Raw genomic sequence first — 18,363 nt, 5'->3', positions numbered from 1 at the left:
GAGGCACGTAACTCAATATTAGGAAGGTGTTCCTAATGTTTGGCATACTCAGTGGATATCTCTAATAAACTGTTTCACGACTACTGTGAAGGGATGGTCCAACATTGTAGATGAGAGGGTGTGTGTGTTTTGTGTTTTCTGGGCCAGCCCATCCAAATCACTCACATCAGTTCACTGTCCTCTCTTCCATCTTCCATCCCTCTATTCATCCCTTTTTTCCCCTCCTCTTCTCTCCCCCTGCACACACTGCACTACACACACACCATACAGAAGGTTCAGAGTCGGTGATGTCGGGCCACACCAGCATGAGCAGCACGGTGCCCATCGCCAGCTTTTCAGAGGAGGAGAAGAGGGTGTCGGTCATCAAGGCGCCCCACTACGAGGGCATCGGCCCCGTGGATGACACGGGCATCCCCATCGCCATTCGCACGGTGAGGCCTAGACACACAGGCAGTCATACACGCGACAAGACAAGTGGGGGAAAAAACTCTCTGGATGCCTACTTTAAGAACACATTTTAAGAAGGCTTAGAAAGTTCTGTTTCATTTTAGTTGGGATGGTTTTCGCTTCAGAGCAGTAAGCCTATATTTCATATCTTGTGGTTGTTGACGGTGGCTCTGTCCCACACGGCACCCTATTCCCTTTATAGTGCACCACTTTTGACCAGAATCCTATGTGGCCTGGCCAAAAGTAGTGCACTGTATAGGGAATAGGGTGCCATTTTGGGATGCACAAAATGTGTGTTTCATGACTCACCATTGTGTGGAGCACCTCTGGCCCTGACTAGCCTAGTCTCCTGTCTGATATGTGAGCAGGACCAAGTGGGAGGAATGCTTTTGAGATGTCAGCAGCTTTAGACCTCTTCTTCAGAGCCCTTTCTCTCTCTCGCTCTCTCTCTCTTTATGTACGCTAGCTGTAATTAGGGACTTAGTCAAAGTCCTCGCTATTGTACTACAGGGCAATGAGCAGCCTATCTCTCTCTCCCTCTGTCTGTGTGTGTGTTTGTACCCACATCCAAGTGTGTCTGTGTATGTATCTCAGCCGTGTATAAGAGTACTTCAGACACTAGTCAACAATCTATTGAGAGGCTGTGGATACTGGGAGAGGAGAGGAGAGGGAGAGAGACCAAAACAGATAGTCAGAGAGAGCGAGACAGATGCTGTGTGGAAAATATTTCTGGCCCCTCGCTGGTAACCATGGTATTAGTGGAGGTGTGGCCAAGCTTGGGCCATCTGGGTACGTCTGGTCAAACACACACACACACACACACTCTGGACTTCTCCTTGTCCTGTCCGTCTATCGAGCCGTCTGTCCGCCCCATATGCCTGCCGACGTGTCCGTCTGTCCGTAGCCTCCATTTGATTTGTGATTTTGTTTTCCCTCTCCCCACAGACGGTGGATAGGCCGAAGGACTGGTACAAGACCATGTTCAAGCAGATCCACATGGTTCACAAAGCAGGTGGGCAGAAGTGCACTAGACTGGAGGAGACAGTACAGTGTGTCCATTGCAGTATGTACGGTCAAATCCCACTTCATTTGTCCCATGCGCCTAATACAATACCGTGAAATGCTTACTTTACGGTCTGTCTTTCCTTGCTGTTCACCAAGGTTGGTCAAACACCTGGGCTGTGTGTGTGTGTGTATGCATGCATCATGTGTATACACTATATATACAAAAGTATTTGGGACAACCCTTCAAACGAGTGGATTCGGCTATTTCAGCCGCACCCGTTGCTGACAGGTGTATAAAATTGAGCACACAGCCATGCGATCTCCATAGACAAACATTGGCAGTAGAATGGCCCATACTAAAGAGCTCGGCGACTTTCAACATGGCACCGTCATAGGATGCCACCTTTCCAACAAGTCAGTTTGTCAAATGTCTGCCCTGCTAGAGCTGCCCCGGTCAACTGTAAGTGCTGTTGTTGTGAAGTGGAATCGTCTAGGAGCAACAATGTCTCAGCCGCGAAGTGGTAGTCCAAACAAGAACACAGAACGGGACCGGCGAGTGCTGAAGCGCGTTAAAACAGTCTGTCCTTGGTTGCAACACTCACTAACGAGTTCCAAACTGCCCTCGGAAGCAACGTCAGCACAAGAACTGTTCGTCGGGAGCTTGATGAAATGGGTTTCCATGGCCGAGCAGCCGCACACAAGCCTAAGATCACCATGCGGAATGCCAAGCATCGACCGGATTGGTGTAAAGTTCTGTGGAGTTATGAATCACACTCCACCATCTGGCAATCCGACGGCCAAATCTTGGTTTAGGAGATGCCAGGAGAACGCTACCTGCCCCAATGCATAGTGCCAACTGTAAAGTTTGGTGGAGGAGGAATAATGGTCTGGGGCTGTTTTTCATGGTTCGGGCTAGGCCCCTTAGTTCCAGTGAAGGGAAATCTTAACGCTACAGCATATAATGACATTCTAGACGATTCTCTACTTCCAACTTTGTGGCAAGGCACTTTCCTGTTTCAGCATGACAATGCCCTCCTGCACAAATCGAGGTCCATACAGAAATGGTTTGTTGAGATCGGGGTGGAAGAAGTTGACTGGCCTTGAGCTCTACTCCATTGAACATTGTTGGGATTAATTGGAACGCAGACTAGACTGCGTTGGTGCCCGACTTCGCTAATGCTCTTGTGGCTGAATGGAAGCAAGTCCCCGCAGCAATGTTCCAACATCTAGTGGAAAGCCTTCCCAGAAGAGTGTAGGCAGTTATAGCAGCTTCATATTAATGCCCATATTTTTTTAATGAGATGTTCGACAAGCAGGTGCCCACATACTTTTGCTCATGTAGTGTGTGTGTGTTTGGATGGACATGCATGTATTGTGTTTGTTTGTGTGTGTGGGTTTCTCTCTGTGTGCCCTTGTTGAGCCAGAACACTACAGCTCCACAGAGCCAGAGCTAATTAGAGCGAGAGTGTGGAAGGGGAGAGACCGAGACGAATACAACGAGAGCAATAGAAAGAGGAAGGAGAGAGAGCGAGGGGGATTGAGTGGGAGAAGCGGTGTCTCGTCGAACCTACAGATGCACTGCCGCGATCTCTGCTCCGCTGTGTGGGCGTCACCAAATCAAATAGTCAATACAAGGCATATTTGTTCTTAACAATGCACGCACGCACGCACGCACGCACGCACGCACGCACACACACGCACACACACACACACACACAGCTCATTGTAGTTCTCAAAGGATAACTTCAATAGTCGGCCCTTTGTTCTCCTGGGTCCTTATACGTTGATCTTCAATATTCACCTTGCTGATAAGCTACCCAGGGAGCCTTAGTTTGCCCACTGAGGTTTTCCCTGAGGCTGGGCAGAATATTTCTGCAGTGATGAAAGTAGAGAATCTGTATGTGTGCGCACAAATGGATGCAGGGGAAAGGGTACTCTCAGCAGGGTGTGTGTGTGTGTGTTGTTCTGCTCACCTTCCGTGTTTCTACAGATGACGACTATGCCGACGCGCGCAACGCCACATACACTGTCATCGGTGACAGCGGTAAGAGTCTCGATCTCTTTTTGACGATTCAAATGTATGCCACTGGTTTGTCACATTGTCCTGTGTTCAAACACCCGACTTGCAAGAATACTTAGTTTACGACCCCCTTCTCTCTCTTTCTATTTTCCCTCCCCGTCTCTCTCTCCCCCGCATCCTTTCTCTCTCTCTCGTTCTCTTATTCCTCCCCCTTTTTCTCTCTTTTCCCTCCCCGTCCTTTCTCTGTTATCTCCCCCTCCCCCCTAGACACACATGGTCAGTCCTCCAACCCCACCATGGCGTACCCTCCCCCCAGGACACAAACGTACCGGCCCCTGGCCAAGAGCCCGTCGGGCAGCGGAAGCCCCGGGACCTTTAGGGAGCCCTCCCCCGTGCCTCCGCCACCCCCGCCTATGCCCTCCCTCCTCCAGCTGAGGTCCAGAGACAGCGACCGGGAGCGAGACTCGCCCGACACCATGTAAGACACACGGCGGTCTGGTTTCTCTTTCGCTAGGTCCGAGACCAATGGCTAGCTAGTCTCCATCTTAGGCTTAGACTTAGGCCTAGTCTGCAATGTAGGCCTAGACATGGGCCTTGGACCCAGGCTTAGTCCTTACCTAGGTCTAGTCCCTTGACACCCTCGCCTTAGGGGTTACCTTAGCCCTAGAGCCTATACCTAGGCTAGTGGTGCGCCTTTGGCATCATCTTAAACTAGGTCCAAGATCACACTGATGTCTTTATTTATTTATTAGCAGGAATCAATGGGGCCCTCCCGATAGGAAAGTGGACACTAGAAAGTACCGCGCTGAACCCCGGAGTATCTTTGAGTACGAGCCCGGGAAATCATCCGCTCTGGAGCAGGAGAGGCCGGTGAGTGCCCAAAAGCACGTCTTTGTCACTTTTTTAATATTTTTTAATTAGCTTACATCAGGGTGTCAAACTCAATTCCTGGAGGGCCTTGTGTTTTGCTGTTTTTTTGTTGTCATTCCCATTCAATTGGTGTCCAATTAGACTGCCGGACATAAATGAATTCATCCGACAACCAGGTGAGGGGAGTTCCTAACTAATCAACGGTCTTAACTCATCAATCAACTACAAGGGAGGAGCGAAAACCCGCTGTCGCTCAGCCCTCCAGGAATTCAGTTTGACACCCCTGGCCTACATTGTCATTATCCAAGCCATTTAAAACTCCATTACCCATAATCACCCTATACACCATCCTTGGTTCCTAATAAGTGAGTGATCTCCAACTCTCGGTCTTGGAGAACTCAATGGATGTGTAGGATTTTGTTCCTGCCCAACATGAATACACCCGATTCCAGATAGTAAGGTCCAGAGTGTATCAGAGATGTGTTTAGAGCTGGGTTGGAACAAAACCCTCTACACACAGGCTCTGTCTACAGGAACAGAGTTGGAGACCCCTGACCTCCGCTCTAGGAAGAAGCCTTTAGAGGTACTGTACCTGAACCATTAGAGGGATCAACACATTTCTATGACGTGTTTTGAAGTGGTCCAACTTACTGCTATTTTGGGCGGATATACTTGTTAAGGTTGAGTTGGGAAGCAATTATATAATAGTTCGATTTTTAAGCTCGAGGGGGGATTTATCCTCGAAAGGGGTATTTTTAGAAAGGTAGTGACCTTTGAATATGAATGATATAGATGCTCTCTTAGGGAACTTTTTCACATTTTGTTACAGCCTTATTTTTAAATGGTTTAAATAACTTTTTTCCCTCATCAATCTACACAAAATAATACCCCATAATGACAAAGCGAAAACAAGTTTGAAACTCGAAATTGAGCTCGGGTGCATCCTGTTTCGATTGATCATCCTTGAGATGTTTCTACAACTTGATTGGAGTCCACCTGGGGGTAAATTCAAATGATTGGACATGATTTGTCTACAGTTGACAGTGCATGTCAGAGCAAAAACCAAGCTATGAGGTTGAAAGAATTGTCCGTAGAGCTCTGAGACAGGATTGTGTCGAGGCACAGATCTGGGAAAGTGTACCAAAACATTTCTGCAGCATTGAATGTCCCCAAGAACACAGTGGCCTCCATAATTCTTAAATAGAAGAAGTTTGAAACCGCCAAGACTATTCTTAGAGCTGGCCACCCGGCCAAACCGAGCAATCGGGGGAGAAGGGCCTTGGTCAGGGTGGTGACCAAGAACCCGATGGTAACTCTGACAGAGTTCCTCTGTGGAGATGAGAGAACCTTCCAGAAGAACAACCATCTCTGGGCACTCCACCAATCAGGCTTTTATGGTAAAAGGCACATGACAGACGGCTTGGAGTTTGCCAAAAGGCACCTAAAGGAATCTCAGACCATGAGAAACAACATTCTCTGGTCTGAGGAAACCAAGATTGAACACTTTGAATGCCAAGTGTCACGTCTGGAGGAAACCTGGCACCATCCCTACGGTGAAGCATGGTGGTGGCAGCATCATGCTGTGGGGATGTTTTTCACTGGCAGGGACTGGGAGACTAGTCAGGGTCAAGGGAAAGATGAACTGAGCAAAGTACAGAGATCCTTGATGAAAACCTGCTCCAGAGTACTCAGGACCTCAGATAAGGGTGAAGGTTCATCTTCCAACAGGACAGCGACCCTAAGCACACAGCCAAGACAACGCAGGAGTGGCTTCGGGAGAAGTCTCAATGTCCTTGAGTGGCCCAGCCAGAGGCCGGACTTGAACCCGATCGAACGTTTCTGGAGAGACCTGAAAATAGCTGTGCAGTAACACTCCCCAACCAACCTGACAGAGCTTGAGAGGATTTGCAGAGAAGAATGGGAGAAACTCCCCAAATACAGGTGTGCCAATCTTGTTTTAATTTTTTTTAATTTAACCTTTATTTAACCAGGTAGGCTAGTTGAAAACAAGTTCTCATTTACAACTGCGACCTGGCCAAGATAAAGCAAAGCAGTGAGACACAACAACAGAGTTCCACATGAAATAAACAAACGTACAGTCAATAACACAATAAAAGAAAGTATATGTATAGTATGTGCAGTTGTCGTGTCATACCCAAAAAGACTCAAGGCTGTAATTGCAGCCGAAGGTGCTTCAACAAAGTTCTGAGTAAAGAGCCTGAATAGTTATGTAAATGTCATTTTTTATTTTAAATTTGCCAAAAAATGTATTGCTTTGTCATTATGGGGTATTGTGTGTAGATTGATTAGTAAAAAACGAACAATTTAATTCATTTTACAATAAGGCTGTAACGTAACAAAATGTGGGAAAAGTCTAGGGGTCTGAATGCTTTCCGATGGCACTGTAGGCCTAGAAGCAAGCTTATATTTAGATTTTCATAAATTGTACCCATTTGAATTTATTCAACAGGCGGTGTTCTGTATCACTCAATCGCCTTCCTGATGCTGTCAAACTAAAGCGGAGGTGTTGTGCCCAAATAAAGCAATTGTGTAGGCTCGAAGCAAGGGGAGATGATGTCTAGATGCGTTTTTACAGTGGAGATCAAGTGAATGGATTGGCTGGCTGGGCTTGATGGTACAGTGGATGCACAGGGATTTCTCAGATGGAACAGAAAGCGAGATGCCCTTTTTTGGCGTCAAAGGTTTACCCGTGCCGAACTGTTTGTTTAGTATGCCGTAGAGCGCGTCTCAGCCAATCACAATGCTTGTTTTGACCAACCCGTTGTTGAATATCGTTTTTGTATAATTTCTCTAGGGTTTCCTCATAAAGCATTTCAGTGACCTTTAACAAAAATGAAAGGGACCGCAAAGGGTTGGAATCTTCTTCACACTCCGTCTGTCTGTCACCCATTGGTAAAGCTCCGCCTTATCTCAGTTCACTGGTCACGATGGCAACACCCACCCGTAGCACGCGCTCCAGCAGGTGTATCTCACTGATCATCCCTAGAGCCCACACCTCATTTGGCCGCCTTTCCTTCCAGTTCTCTGCTGCCTGTGACTGTAACGAATTGCAAAAATCGCTGAAGTTGGAGACTTTTATCTCCCTCACCAACTTCAAACATCTGCTATCTGAGCAGCTAACCGATCGCTGCAGCTGTACATAGTCCATCGGTAAATAGCCCACCCAATTTACCTACCTCATCCCCATACTGTTTTTATTTATGTACTTTTCTGCTCTTTTGCACACCAGTATCTCTACCTGTACATGACCATCTGATCATTTTTCACTCCAGTGTTAATCTGCAAAATTGTAATTATTCGCCTACCTCCCCATGCCTTTTGCACACAATGTATATAGACTATTTTTTTCTACTGTGTTATTGACTTGTTAATTGTTTACTCCATGTGTAACTGTGTTGTTGTCTGTTCACACTGCTGTGCTTTATCTTGGCCAGGTCGCAGTTGTAAATGAGAACTTGTTCTCAACTAGCCTACCTGGTTAAATAAAGGTGAAATAAAAATAAAAATAAAATTGTATTGTCCAGGCTGGGGCTAATTGCTACATGGAATTGAGGGCAAGAGGTGAAGTTGTGATAGTTGTGTATTGTATGAGCTATATTGGACTGGCCACCCCTCCTGGAGATCCTCTCGCTATGCAGGGTTTTGCTCCAACCCTGTTGTAACCCACCTGATTCGGTTTGGAGCGACGTCTTGCCCGGAGGGTAGCTCTCCAGGAGGAGGGTCGGCCACCCACGTGCTAGTCTATCTGCTCTATGGACTTGAGGGTGATCGGTTAGGAGAACGAGAGGGAGGTAAAGGAGGAGGGGGATGAAAGAGGGAACTCTTCTGAAGTTAAGGATGATTAGCTTAAAGCAGTCAAAAATGTGTTTAGTATCTGCAATCATTCACATGATTTTCCTGTTTCTATATATATTTCCAAGCTATGAGGTTGGAATAAAACTGTGAAATTGTGGAATTTTGATGATATCCTTTTTAGTTTAAGAGCTGTTTGAAATGTCTGCCTGTTTTAGTGGGATGGAGTTTTGGCCTGCCTGGTGACATCACCAGGTGGTAAATTAGTTAATAGACCAATAAGAAAGAGTTCCAAACCTCTCTGCCAATAACAGGTAGTTTTCAGTTTTCCCCCTCCCCACTCAGACCACTCCCAGACAGCTAGCTAATGTCTTGCTTGAGAAATTGCTCTTTGCTAAAAGAAGCTATTTTTGTTTCTTTATGAACATTTGAATTGAAAACCATCACAGTGTGGCACTTAATTGTGACCCAGAAATGATTTAATATTGAGATTTTTAAAAATGGTTGTGTTGTCCCTTATAATGTCTTTAGACCGGTTCTCCAGAACTACATTGCTTCCTGCCGGGCACCCTAATCCCTATAGCAGTGTTATTCAAAGTCTCGGGCCAACTGCCCTATAGTGTGTAGGGAATAGAGAGCCATTTGGCACACACACTAATGTGGGAATTCATCCAAGTAGAGCACAGGGAGAGGAGCAGGCGTGGGGGGAATATCACTGAGTCAGGGAAGTCTGTAATGCAGGGTGAGCTATAGGCTCCCCTATGCATCCCAACCACGCCGTCTCTTTCCCTGTTTCTCTCTAAGAACGCCACAATAAACCATGTTTCTAGCCTTCGTCGCATCACCGCGTGTGTTTCTGGTCTAGTTCACACACATCACGTCTTTGTCTGGATATGGCCTTCCATAAAGAAGGCTGTTGTTAACATCTTGTGGTCCACTTCTTGGATGGAAGTCTGATCACTGCCAGGGAGCGCAAAGACTGGAGGTCTGTGGGTAGCTACTAGCATGCTAGCAGATACTGTGTCCATAGACTCCCAGTCATTGCGCTAACGCTAGTGTCCATTGACTCGCAGAGCTACCTCTAACTTCCTTCGTGCTGGACACAGAGACATAAAAATGGTATCGCACGTGTTCGTCTGACTCATTGCCAAAATCTCAAAGTATCCCTTTTAAATAGCTCGTAGACGTGGGTCACCCAGCGAGGGCTGGGGCTCAGCTGAGACAGCTGGTAAAAGGCACCAGTGTTCTGGCCTTGTGGCATGAAGTAGCCAGAGGGGGGGTGGGGGGGTGGTGGCTGGTTGACCTCTGTAGACGTCTGGTGCTCTACTTTCTTCTGGGCACTGCCCACATAGAGCCGCCTCCCATTCAGCTCCTTCCCATTCACCTAAGGAGGTCAGATTTACTCCAATTAGACAGAGAGGTATCAGTAAGACTACACTCCCCTCCACAGTTCAGTTCACCTCTTCCTGAGCTAAAGTAGCTGATTTGCAAGTCCAATACACAATGCACTTCCAGGATCGCCAATAAAAGTGGGCAGCCTTTTCCCCCAGCAGCTCATAAACTACATTTCCCAGGAGACACCGGGGGTGGTAAATGTCACAGCCAAGCCTGCAGTGTGCTGGGCACTGCAGTGGAACCACTCCTCTGTTCCAATGTAAACCTCATTGAGAGTGACTGAGGAATAAGCCCCAGGACTGGCGTGTAGGAGACGTTCTAGCTGTAAGCCCCAGGACTGGCGTGTAGGAGACGTTCTAGCTGTAAGCCCCAGGACTGGCGTGTAGGAGACGTTCTAGCTGTAAGTCCTTCAGGAGAGGAGGTGGGAGAGCGAGAGTTTCTGTATGTTCAGTTAAGGTGAGTTTTTGCTCCAGGTATAAAAGTGAACTTTAATATTAAGCTCAGAGTACAGAGTATTGGGCAGAGTACACGGTGAAGGTTTAAATTAGACTTTGAGAAAGAATCCAGCCAAGTAATTTATTAACAGTTAAACCAACCGTTACTTTTATTTTTACCTCACTTACTCGGGGCTACGCTCAGCAGGATGAAGTGGTGTGCAACGTTTAATTCAATGGATATGGTGCTGTCTCTGAACAATCAGTCGAATGTTGTGATTGTCATTTCCCAGGGGGCGATTTTGTATGCTGTGCTGCACAAGTTTGGATTTCAGAATGGTCATAACCATATTGATCAGGTCACACGCCGCCACACCGACCAAACGAGAGCAAACGAACCCCGGAAAACGGTTGAAGAACGGCGCACTCAGCGTTTTTGCGCTCAACCGGGGCACGTTCAGCAGGACCTACCGTTTTGGAATGTTCTAATAGGAATATGCTTTGTAGAGTAAACATGACTCTCTGACATGTAGAATAAGGAATCACGTTGGCTCTGTTCATGGGATTTCTATCTGAAACGTTTGATCACGTTCGGCCACTGAACGTGGCCCCGGTGTGCCGAAATGAACCAGAGTTGTGTCGGGCTTTATGACAGGAAGATATTGCCCTCTGCTGTAGTAGTTTAAACATTACAACACTTTTTTTCTGCTCTGGTTTGGTGCTTTATAGTGAGCGACTGGTGAGGAGAGTGTGTGTGTTGTCACACACTAAATCAAATCAAATGTATTTATATAGCCCTTCGTACATCAGCTGATATATCAAAGTGCTGTACAGAAACCCAGTCTAAAACTCCAAACAGCAAGCAATGCAGGTGTAGAAGCACAGTGGCTAGGAAAAACTCCCTAGAAAGGCCAGAACCTAGGAAGAAACCTAGAGAGGAACCAGGCTATGAGGGGTGGCCAGTCCTCTTCTGGCTGTGCCGGGTGGAGATTATAACAGAACATGGCCAAGATGTTCAAATGTTCATAAATGACCAGCATGGTCAAATAATAATAATCACAGTAGTTGTCGAAGGTGCAGCAAGTCAGCACCTCAGGAGTAAATGTTAGTTGGCTTTTCACAGCCGATCATTAAGAGTATCTCTACCACTCCTGCTGTCTCTAGAGAGTTGAAAACAGCAGGTCTGGGACAGGTAGCACGTCCGGTGAACAGGTCGGGATTCCATAGCGCAGGCAGAACAGTTGAAACTGGAGCAGCAGCACGGCCAGGTGGACTGGGGACATCAAGGAGTCATCATACCAGGTAGTCCTGAGGCATGGTCCTAGGGCTCTGGTCCTCCGAGAGAAAGAGAGAGAGCATACTTAAATTCACACAGGACAAGACAGGAGAAGTACTCCAGATATAACAAACTGACCCTAGCCCCCCGACACAAACTACTGCAGACACTGTGGCCCCATCCGATGATACCCCTGGACAGGGCCAAACAGGAAGGATATAACCCCACCCACTTTGCCAAAGCACAGCCCCCACACCACTAGAGGGATATCTTCAACCACCAACTTACCATCCTGAGACAAAGCCGAGTATAGCCCACAAAGATCTCCACCATGGCACAACCCAAGGGGGGGCGCCAACCCAGACAGGAAGATCACATCAGTGACTCAACCCACTCAAGTGACGCACCCCTCCTAGGGACGGCATGGAAGAGAACCAGTAAAACAGTGACTCAGCCCCTGTAATAGGGTTAGAGGCAGAGAATCCCAGTGGAAAGAGGGGAACCGGCCAGGCAGAGACAGCAAGGGCGGTTCGTTTCTCCAGAGCCTTTCCGTTCACCTTCACACTCCTGGGCCAGACTACACTCAATCATATGACCCACTGAAGAGATGAGACTTCAGTAAAGACATAAAGGTTGAGACAAAGTCTGCGTCTCTCACATGGATAGGTAGACCATTCCATAAAAATAGAGCTCTATAGGAGAAAGCCCTGCCTCCAGCTGTTTGCTTAGAAATTCTAGGGACAATTAGGAGGCCTGCGTCTTGTGACCGTAGCGTACGTGTAGGTATGTACGGCAGTACCAAATCAGAGAGATGGGTAGGAGCAAGCCCATGTAATGCTTTGTAGGTTAGCAGTAAAACCTTAATCAGCCCTTGCCTTAACAGGAAGCCAGTGTAGGGAGGCTAGCACTGGAGTAATATGATCACATTTTTTGGTTCTAGTCAGGATTCTAGCAGCCGTATTTAGCACTAACTGAAGTTTATTTAGTGCTTTATCCGGGTAGCCGGAAAGTAGAGCATTGCAGTAGTCTAACCTAGAAGTAACAAAAGGCACTAAAGGCAGCAAAGAGACTTTTCATACAGGGCTGTTCAGCGGATGGTTGACGCAATTTAGCTTCTTAGCACTTTATGAGCCAATGTTATGTCTTTAGCTCTCAATTTAATTGACCGTTCTCCTTCAACCCATTCAACTTTTTATCCCTTTTTCCATTATTTTAATGAGAAATGTGAAAAGTAAACCGAGTAAACTGAAGTGCACATCAGTACTTTCTATTTGACACGCGTCATAGTTAGCCACAATTTTTTTTTGGGGGGGTTGTATTGTTGTGTGCCCTGGTTAGCAACACTGTTTTTGTCTCTTTACCCTGGTGTTAAACTCTCCATCTGGACCCACCCTTCTTTACCCATCAGCCCCTGCAGCTTGATGCTGCACACCCTATCCTAACCATGAGATCCATATTTCTCTCTGTGCTTTCTGTTCCTCCTCTCTCTTCCTCCCTCTTTCTCTGTCACCCTCCACTCTCTCCAGACCTATAAGCTAAACCCAGATGACATAGATTTAGAGAACGAGCCTTGGTATAAGTTCTTCTCCGAGCTGGAGTTCGGCCGTCCGGTAAGTGAGGGTCCGTAACTCCCACCTCGGCACCCCCCCCCGCCTTAGGTATACCCCCCCCCTCCCCCACACTCCTCTCTACCCGTTCAGTCTTCACCCTACTGTAGCTGTAGTCCAGGAGTCGTCCAACTCTCGGACTGGAGAGCTAGTGGGTATGCAGGCTTTTGTTCCAGCCCAGCAGTAACACACCTGATTCACACGAAAGGCTATTTGTTTTATTTCGCAACGCAGCACTTAACGCATAATCGGTCTTCAGTCTGGACAGAGACTGGGCCCGAATCAGGTGTGTTAGTGCTGAGTTGAAACAAAGGCCTGTTCGCCAGTAGCTCTCCAGGAGCTTGAGTCTGAGGGTCCTTCCTGTTGTAGTTGCTTCGGCATGCTGTTGGGTGCTGGGTGCTCTGGCAAGTCGCCTGTTGTGTGCAGCTCCTTGTGACTGGTCTGCTTGTGTCTCTGCGTCTTGGTGAATTGGTTTTGCGTAGTGTGGCTGTCTCGTTATCAGCTGGCCCTGCAACACATTGAAAGCTGGAAAACACTGCAAAACAAAACGGAAGTCCCAAATTAATATGGATTGGTCCTTTTTTTTTTTAAACACAAAAATTGTCCTACAAAGGGGGGGACCTCTTTTCCTACATTGTATAATTTGCTATTTTTCGCGAACAAAATGCAGGTTCTTTTGCAGTGTGTGCTTACTGTTGTTGATAAGCCGGTAGAACTGAGCAGAACCGAGATCAATCGAAACGACATGCTAAAATCCATAAATGAATCCCCAGGTCAGAGCGTCGTTCTGCACCGTTCTTCATGCTCCTCTTGTATGTTGCAGCTTTGTGTGGTTTCTTTCTGTTTGCTCGTTTAGACATTTTGGTTCCTACCTCTTCTCCTGAAGTGTCAACTCGTTCACTCCTCCTAAACGTTAGGCGACCTAAGGGATTCATGGTATTGGATTGGTTTAAACTTGGGCTGGTTTGAGTTACCGTGTTCCACCATATTCCTTGCCCAGTCCCATTCCTTTGGAAATCCACAAGAGGAAGTGTACAAGTGCACACTTTTTGGGGGAGAAGGGTGAGAAACACTCTGTTTGTTCTAAGTCGGCCTGTTGTTAGGTCGAGGAAATTGGCTTGATTCGGAATGTTCAGCTAGAAATATGCAGTCTAGAAAAGACACGACTCTGATGTCATGCAGAACAAGGAACGCCCAGGTTTGTGTACCACATTTCCATCTGTAATATTATTTATGTTGCACTCTGACCCCACCACTGAGTAAACCCTACACAACATAGAAAAGGTTCCTAAATGCGCATGGCTGGAGGTTAGTTTTGAGAGGGATGGTTCCACCAACGTCATGTTTTAGCTCGTCTGTCTTCACAACCGAATCACTGCGCTGTAGTGCGTATATGCCCTTTCACTCTGCTTTCTGCCTCTTTGCTCTCACAATCTGCATGTCTGTGTGTGCTCGCGCGTGTGTGTTGCTTCGTGGTTATGGGTTTGTAGATGTGCCTAGCAGAAGTGAGTGTGTGTTGGAGCTCACATAATGTACTAGGTGTGTTCAAATTGGCTTAATCATAACTGCAGTGTGTGTGTGTTCGTGTGCAGTGTGTGTGTGTGTGTGTGTGTGTGTGTGTGCGCAGCGTGTCTGAAACTCGTCAGTCTTCAGTTCCTCTGTGCTCTAACGGATGTCACTTTCCTCTCTCCGCCTCGTCTTCTCTCCCCCATGACGCCACTGCCTCTCCTCCACCACTCCATCTTCACCTCCTCCTCCTCCTCCTCTTCCTCCTCACCGCTGCTTGGGGCTCAAGCCTCCTAAAAAACGGCTGGATTATAATCCAGACATCTGCTCTGGCCGACTCACCGAGGTAAACATTGGCATTCATCAGCATTGTGGGATTGGGAGGATTGGGTGGGAGTTGAATAGCCTGGTTCCAGAAAATTCTGTGCTGTTTTGCCAACTACTTGTCACACCAAACTCGTTAGGCATGACTAAGGCTGCAAAATCCTACTGACTTCCCCAAAATTCCAGTTTTCCAGAAATCCTGGATGGAAGACTCCTGGAATATCGAGGGAAGAAGCAGGAAATCCGGGAATCCTCTAACCAGGATTTCTGGAAAACTAGGGAATTTGGGGAAAGAGACTGGAATTTTGCAACCCTGGGCACGGCAATTCCATAAGGAGTTTAACGCAAACCTTGCTAATCAACTGCAGTCTTAAATTGCTTTGTTACTGATCACCTACATGTTGTGTGATTTGGATGAAAACCACCATGCTTACTGTGACTATACATTTTATTAGGCCACCTTACGTCGACACAGGCACAATATGTACCTACATTGTAATTACACTGTACCTATGTCACTAGAGGACTGATGGGGACAGTTGTCACCATGTATAGTACACCATAGCAGGACATTTTCATATTTCAGCATCTATATCAGTCATTAGTCATCTCTTTATTGCATCTTCAACTGCCTGTATTTACAATGGCCTCTCTGCTAGTGACTCAATTCAGTGTGTTTATTACTAGGTATAAACCGGCTGGTTCGAGCCCTGAATGGTGATTGTCAGTTCTAATTACATTTGTAACTGGTTTATAATGGCAATAAAGCACCTCAGGGGTTTGTGGTATATGGCCAATATACCACGGCTAAGGGCTGTGTCCAGACACTCCGCGTTGTGTCATGCATAAGAACAGCCCCAAGCCGTGGTATAATGGCCATATAGCACACCTCCTCGGGCCTTATGTCTTCATTATAAACTGGGTGGTTTGAGCCCTGAATGCTGATTGGCTGACAGCCGTGGGATATCAGACTCTATACCATGGGTATGACAAAACATGTATTTTTACTGCTTTAATTACATTGGTAACCAGTTAATAATAGCAATAAGGCACCTTGGGGGTTTATATACCAATATACCACGGCTAAGGGCCGTGTCCAGGCACTCCGCAATGTGTTGTGCCCAAGAACAGCACTTAGCCGTGGTCTATTGGCCATATACAACACCACCTCGTGCCTTATTGCTTTAAATATAACAGCATAAACAGTACTGCACTTGTGCATTTCCAATATACTCGTGAAAAACTTACTCTAATCATAATGTCTATCAATTTATCTCTCTCTCTCTCGCTATATCGCGATCTAATTGATCTGTTGACAGCTTATTATTGATGTGACTGTATGAATTATAAAGGTTGCTGTTAACCCATGTATATCATGTCAAGCTCATATTTGAATAGGTCCTCTTTGGGATTCAATATGTATCTGCTGATCTGGGGTCGGTTTTCCTGTTGGAATCAAAACGAATAAGATGATATGGACAGAGAGGACCTGATCCTAGATCAGCACAGGGCTCAGGTCTGTCGTCCATGTTACCACATGGAACCAATCCAATGATCCAAAGAGTCCATTTCGGGTCTTCCGGGGGCGCGTCTTCATCTCAAAGCGTGAAAGAGCTCCTCTCTCGCTCTCCCCTTTAGTGCTTCACTTCACTCGTGGCCTTTCTCCCTCCTGAAAGAACCCCTCAAACAGACCAAGGTCAGAGTTCAACAGAATCAGCGGTCACTGCTCTCAGCACCACCGGTAGGCCCATCCGAGCTTCCATACACACGCCATGTGGAACCTACCTCCGTCATGCCGTCAGCCGGGGGAGCGTTTTGAGCGTGGCGAGCTGAGCATTGTGTGTACCGCCGCCTCCTCCTCCTCCAGTCTTTGTCCGTGCGGCGCTCACTCTTCCTCTCCCTCCCTTTTGTTGTCTGCCCTCTTTCAGACGTCGCTGTACTTCACTCCCACTGCTGACCGGGTTCCAGAGAGGCCGGCGAGGTGAGTCTTCAATTCTCTCTCTTCTCTCTCTCTCCTCACTCTCTTTCTTTCACACCAGCAGTAGGCCGTGTAGCGGCGTGGCGTCCCAGACTCTCTCTCTCTCTCTCATATTATCTCCTTCACAAGGACACTCAGTGTTTTTGTAGCTCTGTTGATTGAACATACGTGTCGTTGTGGGTTTGTGTCAATGTGTGTGTGACGGGTGACTCTCCCCACACACCCACTCCCCAACCCTGCATACATTATCCACCCAGCCTATTGATTCTGTCCTTCAACCCTGTCCCCCTTCTCTTCTCCTCCCCTCCTCCTCCCATTCCCTTTCACCGATGCTAGGCTTAATCTGTTCGATTTGCTCCGAGTGAATGGGATGGTTGAAAAGAGGATGTTATTCGTGGAAGGCTGATTGGGATTCTATTCTGTGTAGTTGAAAGGCTAGTAGCCTGTTTAACCCACACTAGAAGTCTTGATCTGAAGGCTTTTAAAAAAAAAAATATTGACAGGGCAGTTGAGAGTTAGATTGGGAGAGGTTTACATATAGGAAAGGCACAGCCAGTCGGCCGAACCCGGGGCTCGACTCTCTCGTCGCCAGGGGTCATGTGTAGTCCGGAGTCGGCGCAGGTTCTAGGGCATTTTTAAGGAGCAATAGCAGTCGTTCTCCATCATCCTATTGTGAATTGAATTGACAGGGATGACGTTTTCATGAAATAGTCAAGTTCAACAACTTAGCTTTGTTCTTTTTAAAGGTCTATTTTTCCCACTTTCTTTTGTTCCTTGTTAAGGGTCTCTTTGTTGATCCACAAAAGGGCGACGAACGCTATTATACCAGAGGGAATTGTAACCCAGGATATTATATGAACTGGGTCAAAGGAACCATCTGTAATTTTTCCTTGAATTGAAATAGTAATTGAGGTGTGAGAGTAGTTGGCGGTACATTTCCCAACGTATCTTGTTTTGTTCCAAACAAAGTGGTGGGGTTTTTCGTTGGGCTGAAACTCAGGCCCCGTTTGAATTGTTGGAGAACTTACTTCCTCCCTTGAAGTAGTAACTGATTTAGAAATAATGACTGAACAGGTGACAGACTGTGGAATGTGGCTTTAAAACCGCGTGTTCTATCACTTTGTGCTCGAGTGCTGCTAGTGACTACAGGAAGAGGAGGAAGTCGGAGCCTTCGGGTGACCAGGGCAAGAACCAGGTCTCCCCAAAACAACTGGACCCTTACAGAGGCAGCAGCACACTGAGGAATCAAGCCACACGCTCCTCCCCCTCCTCCCCCTCCAGAGCCAAAGGTACACAACACACACACAAAGGCAAACAGAGAGACGTATGTGCACGCACACACACACACACACACACTCACGCATAAATAGGCATATACACACATGCACACACTGGATCCCTATAGAGCCTGCACCCTGAGGAAACCGGCCATGAATGAGAAACCCATAAAGGACACGCACACACTCAATACAATCAACCTTCCTCTCTTCCGATGTATAAGCATTCTCACACACACACACACACTCAATACTTCCCATGTGTAAGCATTCTCAAACACACACACACACTCAATACTTCCCATGTGTAAGCATTCTCAAACACACACACACTCAATACTTCCCATGTGTAAGCATTCTCAAACACACACACACACTCAATACTTCCCATGTATAAGCATTCTCAAACAC

At 47.0% G+C, this 18,363-nt stretch overlaps 1 protein-coding gene across 1 annotated transcript in view; it reads left to right on the top strand.

The window, feature by feature from the left end:
• Window positions 1–18,363, top strand: part of LOC115145793 (sorbin and SH3 domain-containing protein 2-like) — an 86,192-nt gene that overhangs the window by 51,687 nt on the left and 16,142 nt on the right. Inside the window, exons 10-18 of the mRNA XM_065004048.1 lie at window positions 271–431; window positions 1,393–1,459; window positions 3,443–3,496; window positions 3,740–3,950; window positions 4,228–4,342; window positions 12,787–12,870; window positions 14,663–14,719; window positions 16,626–16,678; window positions 17,807–17,964. Of these exons, the coding sequence (XP_064860120.1) occupies window positions 271–431; window positions 1,393–1,459; window positions 3,443–3,496; window positions 3,740–3,950; window positions 4,228–4,342; window positions 12,787–12,870; window positions 14,663–14,719; window positions 16,626–16,678; window positions 17,807–17,964 (960 nt within the window). The remainder of the gene's footprint in view (window positions 1–270; window positions 432–1,392; window positions 1,460–3,442; window positions 3,497–3,739; window positions 3,951–4,227; window positions 4,343–12,786; window positions 12,871–14,662; window positions 14,720–16,625; window positions 16,679–17,806; window positions 17,965–18,363) is intronic.

The sequence above is a fragment of the Oncorhynchus nerka genome, linkage group LG18, assembly GCF_034236695.1.
Source record: "Oncorhynchus nerka isolate Pitt River linkage group LG18, Oner_Uvic_2.0, whole genome shotgun sequence".
Classification (NCBI taxonomy): domain Eukaryota; kingdom Metazoa; phylum Chordata; class Actinopteri; order Salmoniformes; family Salmonidae; genus Oncorhynchus; species Oncorhynchus nerka.
The sequence above is the reverse complement of the archived record's forward strand: the minus strand, read 5'-3'. Positions and strand labels throughout refer to the sequence as shown.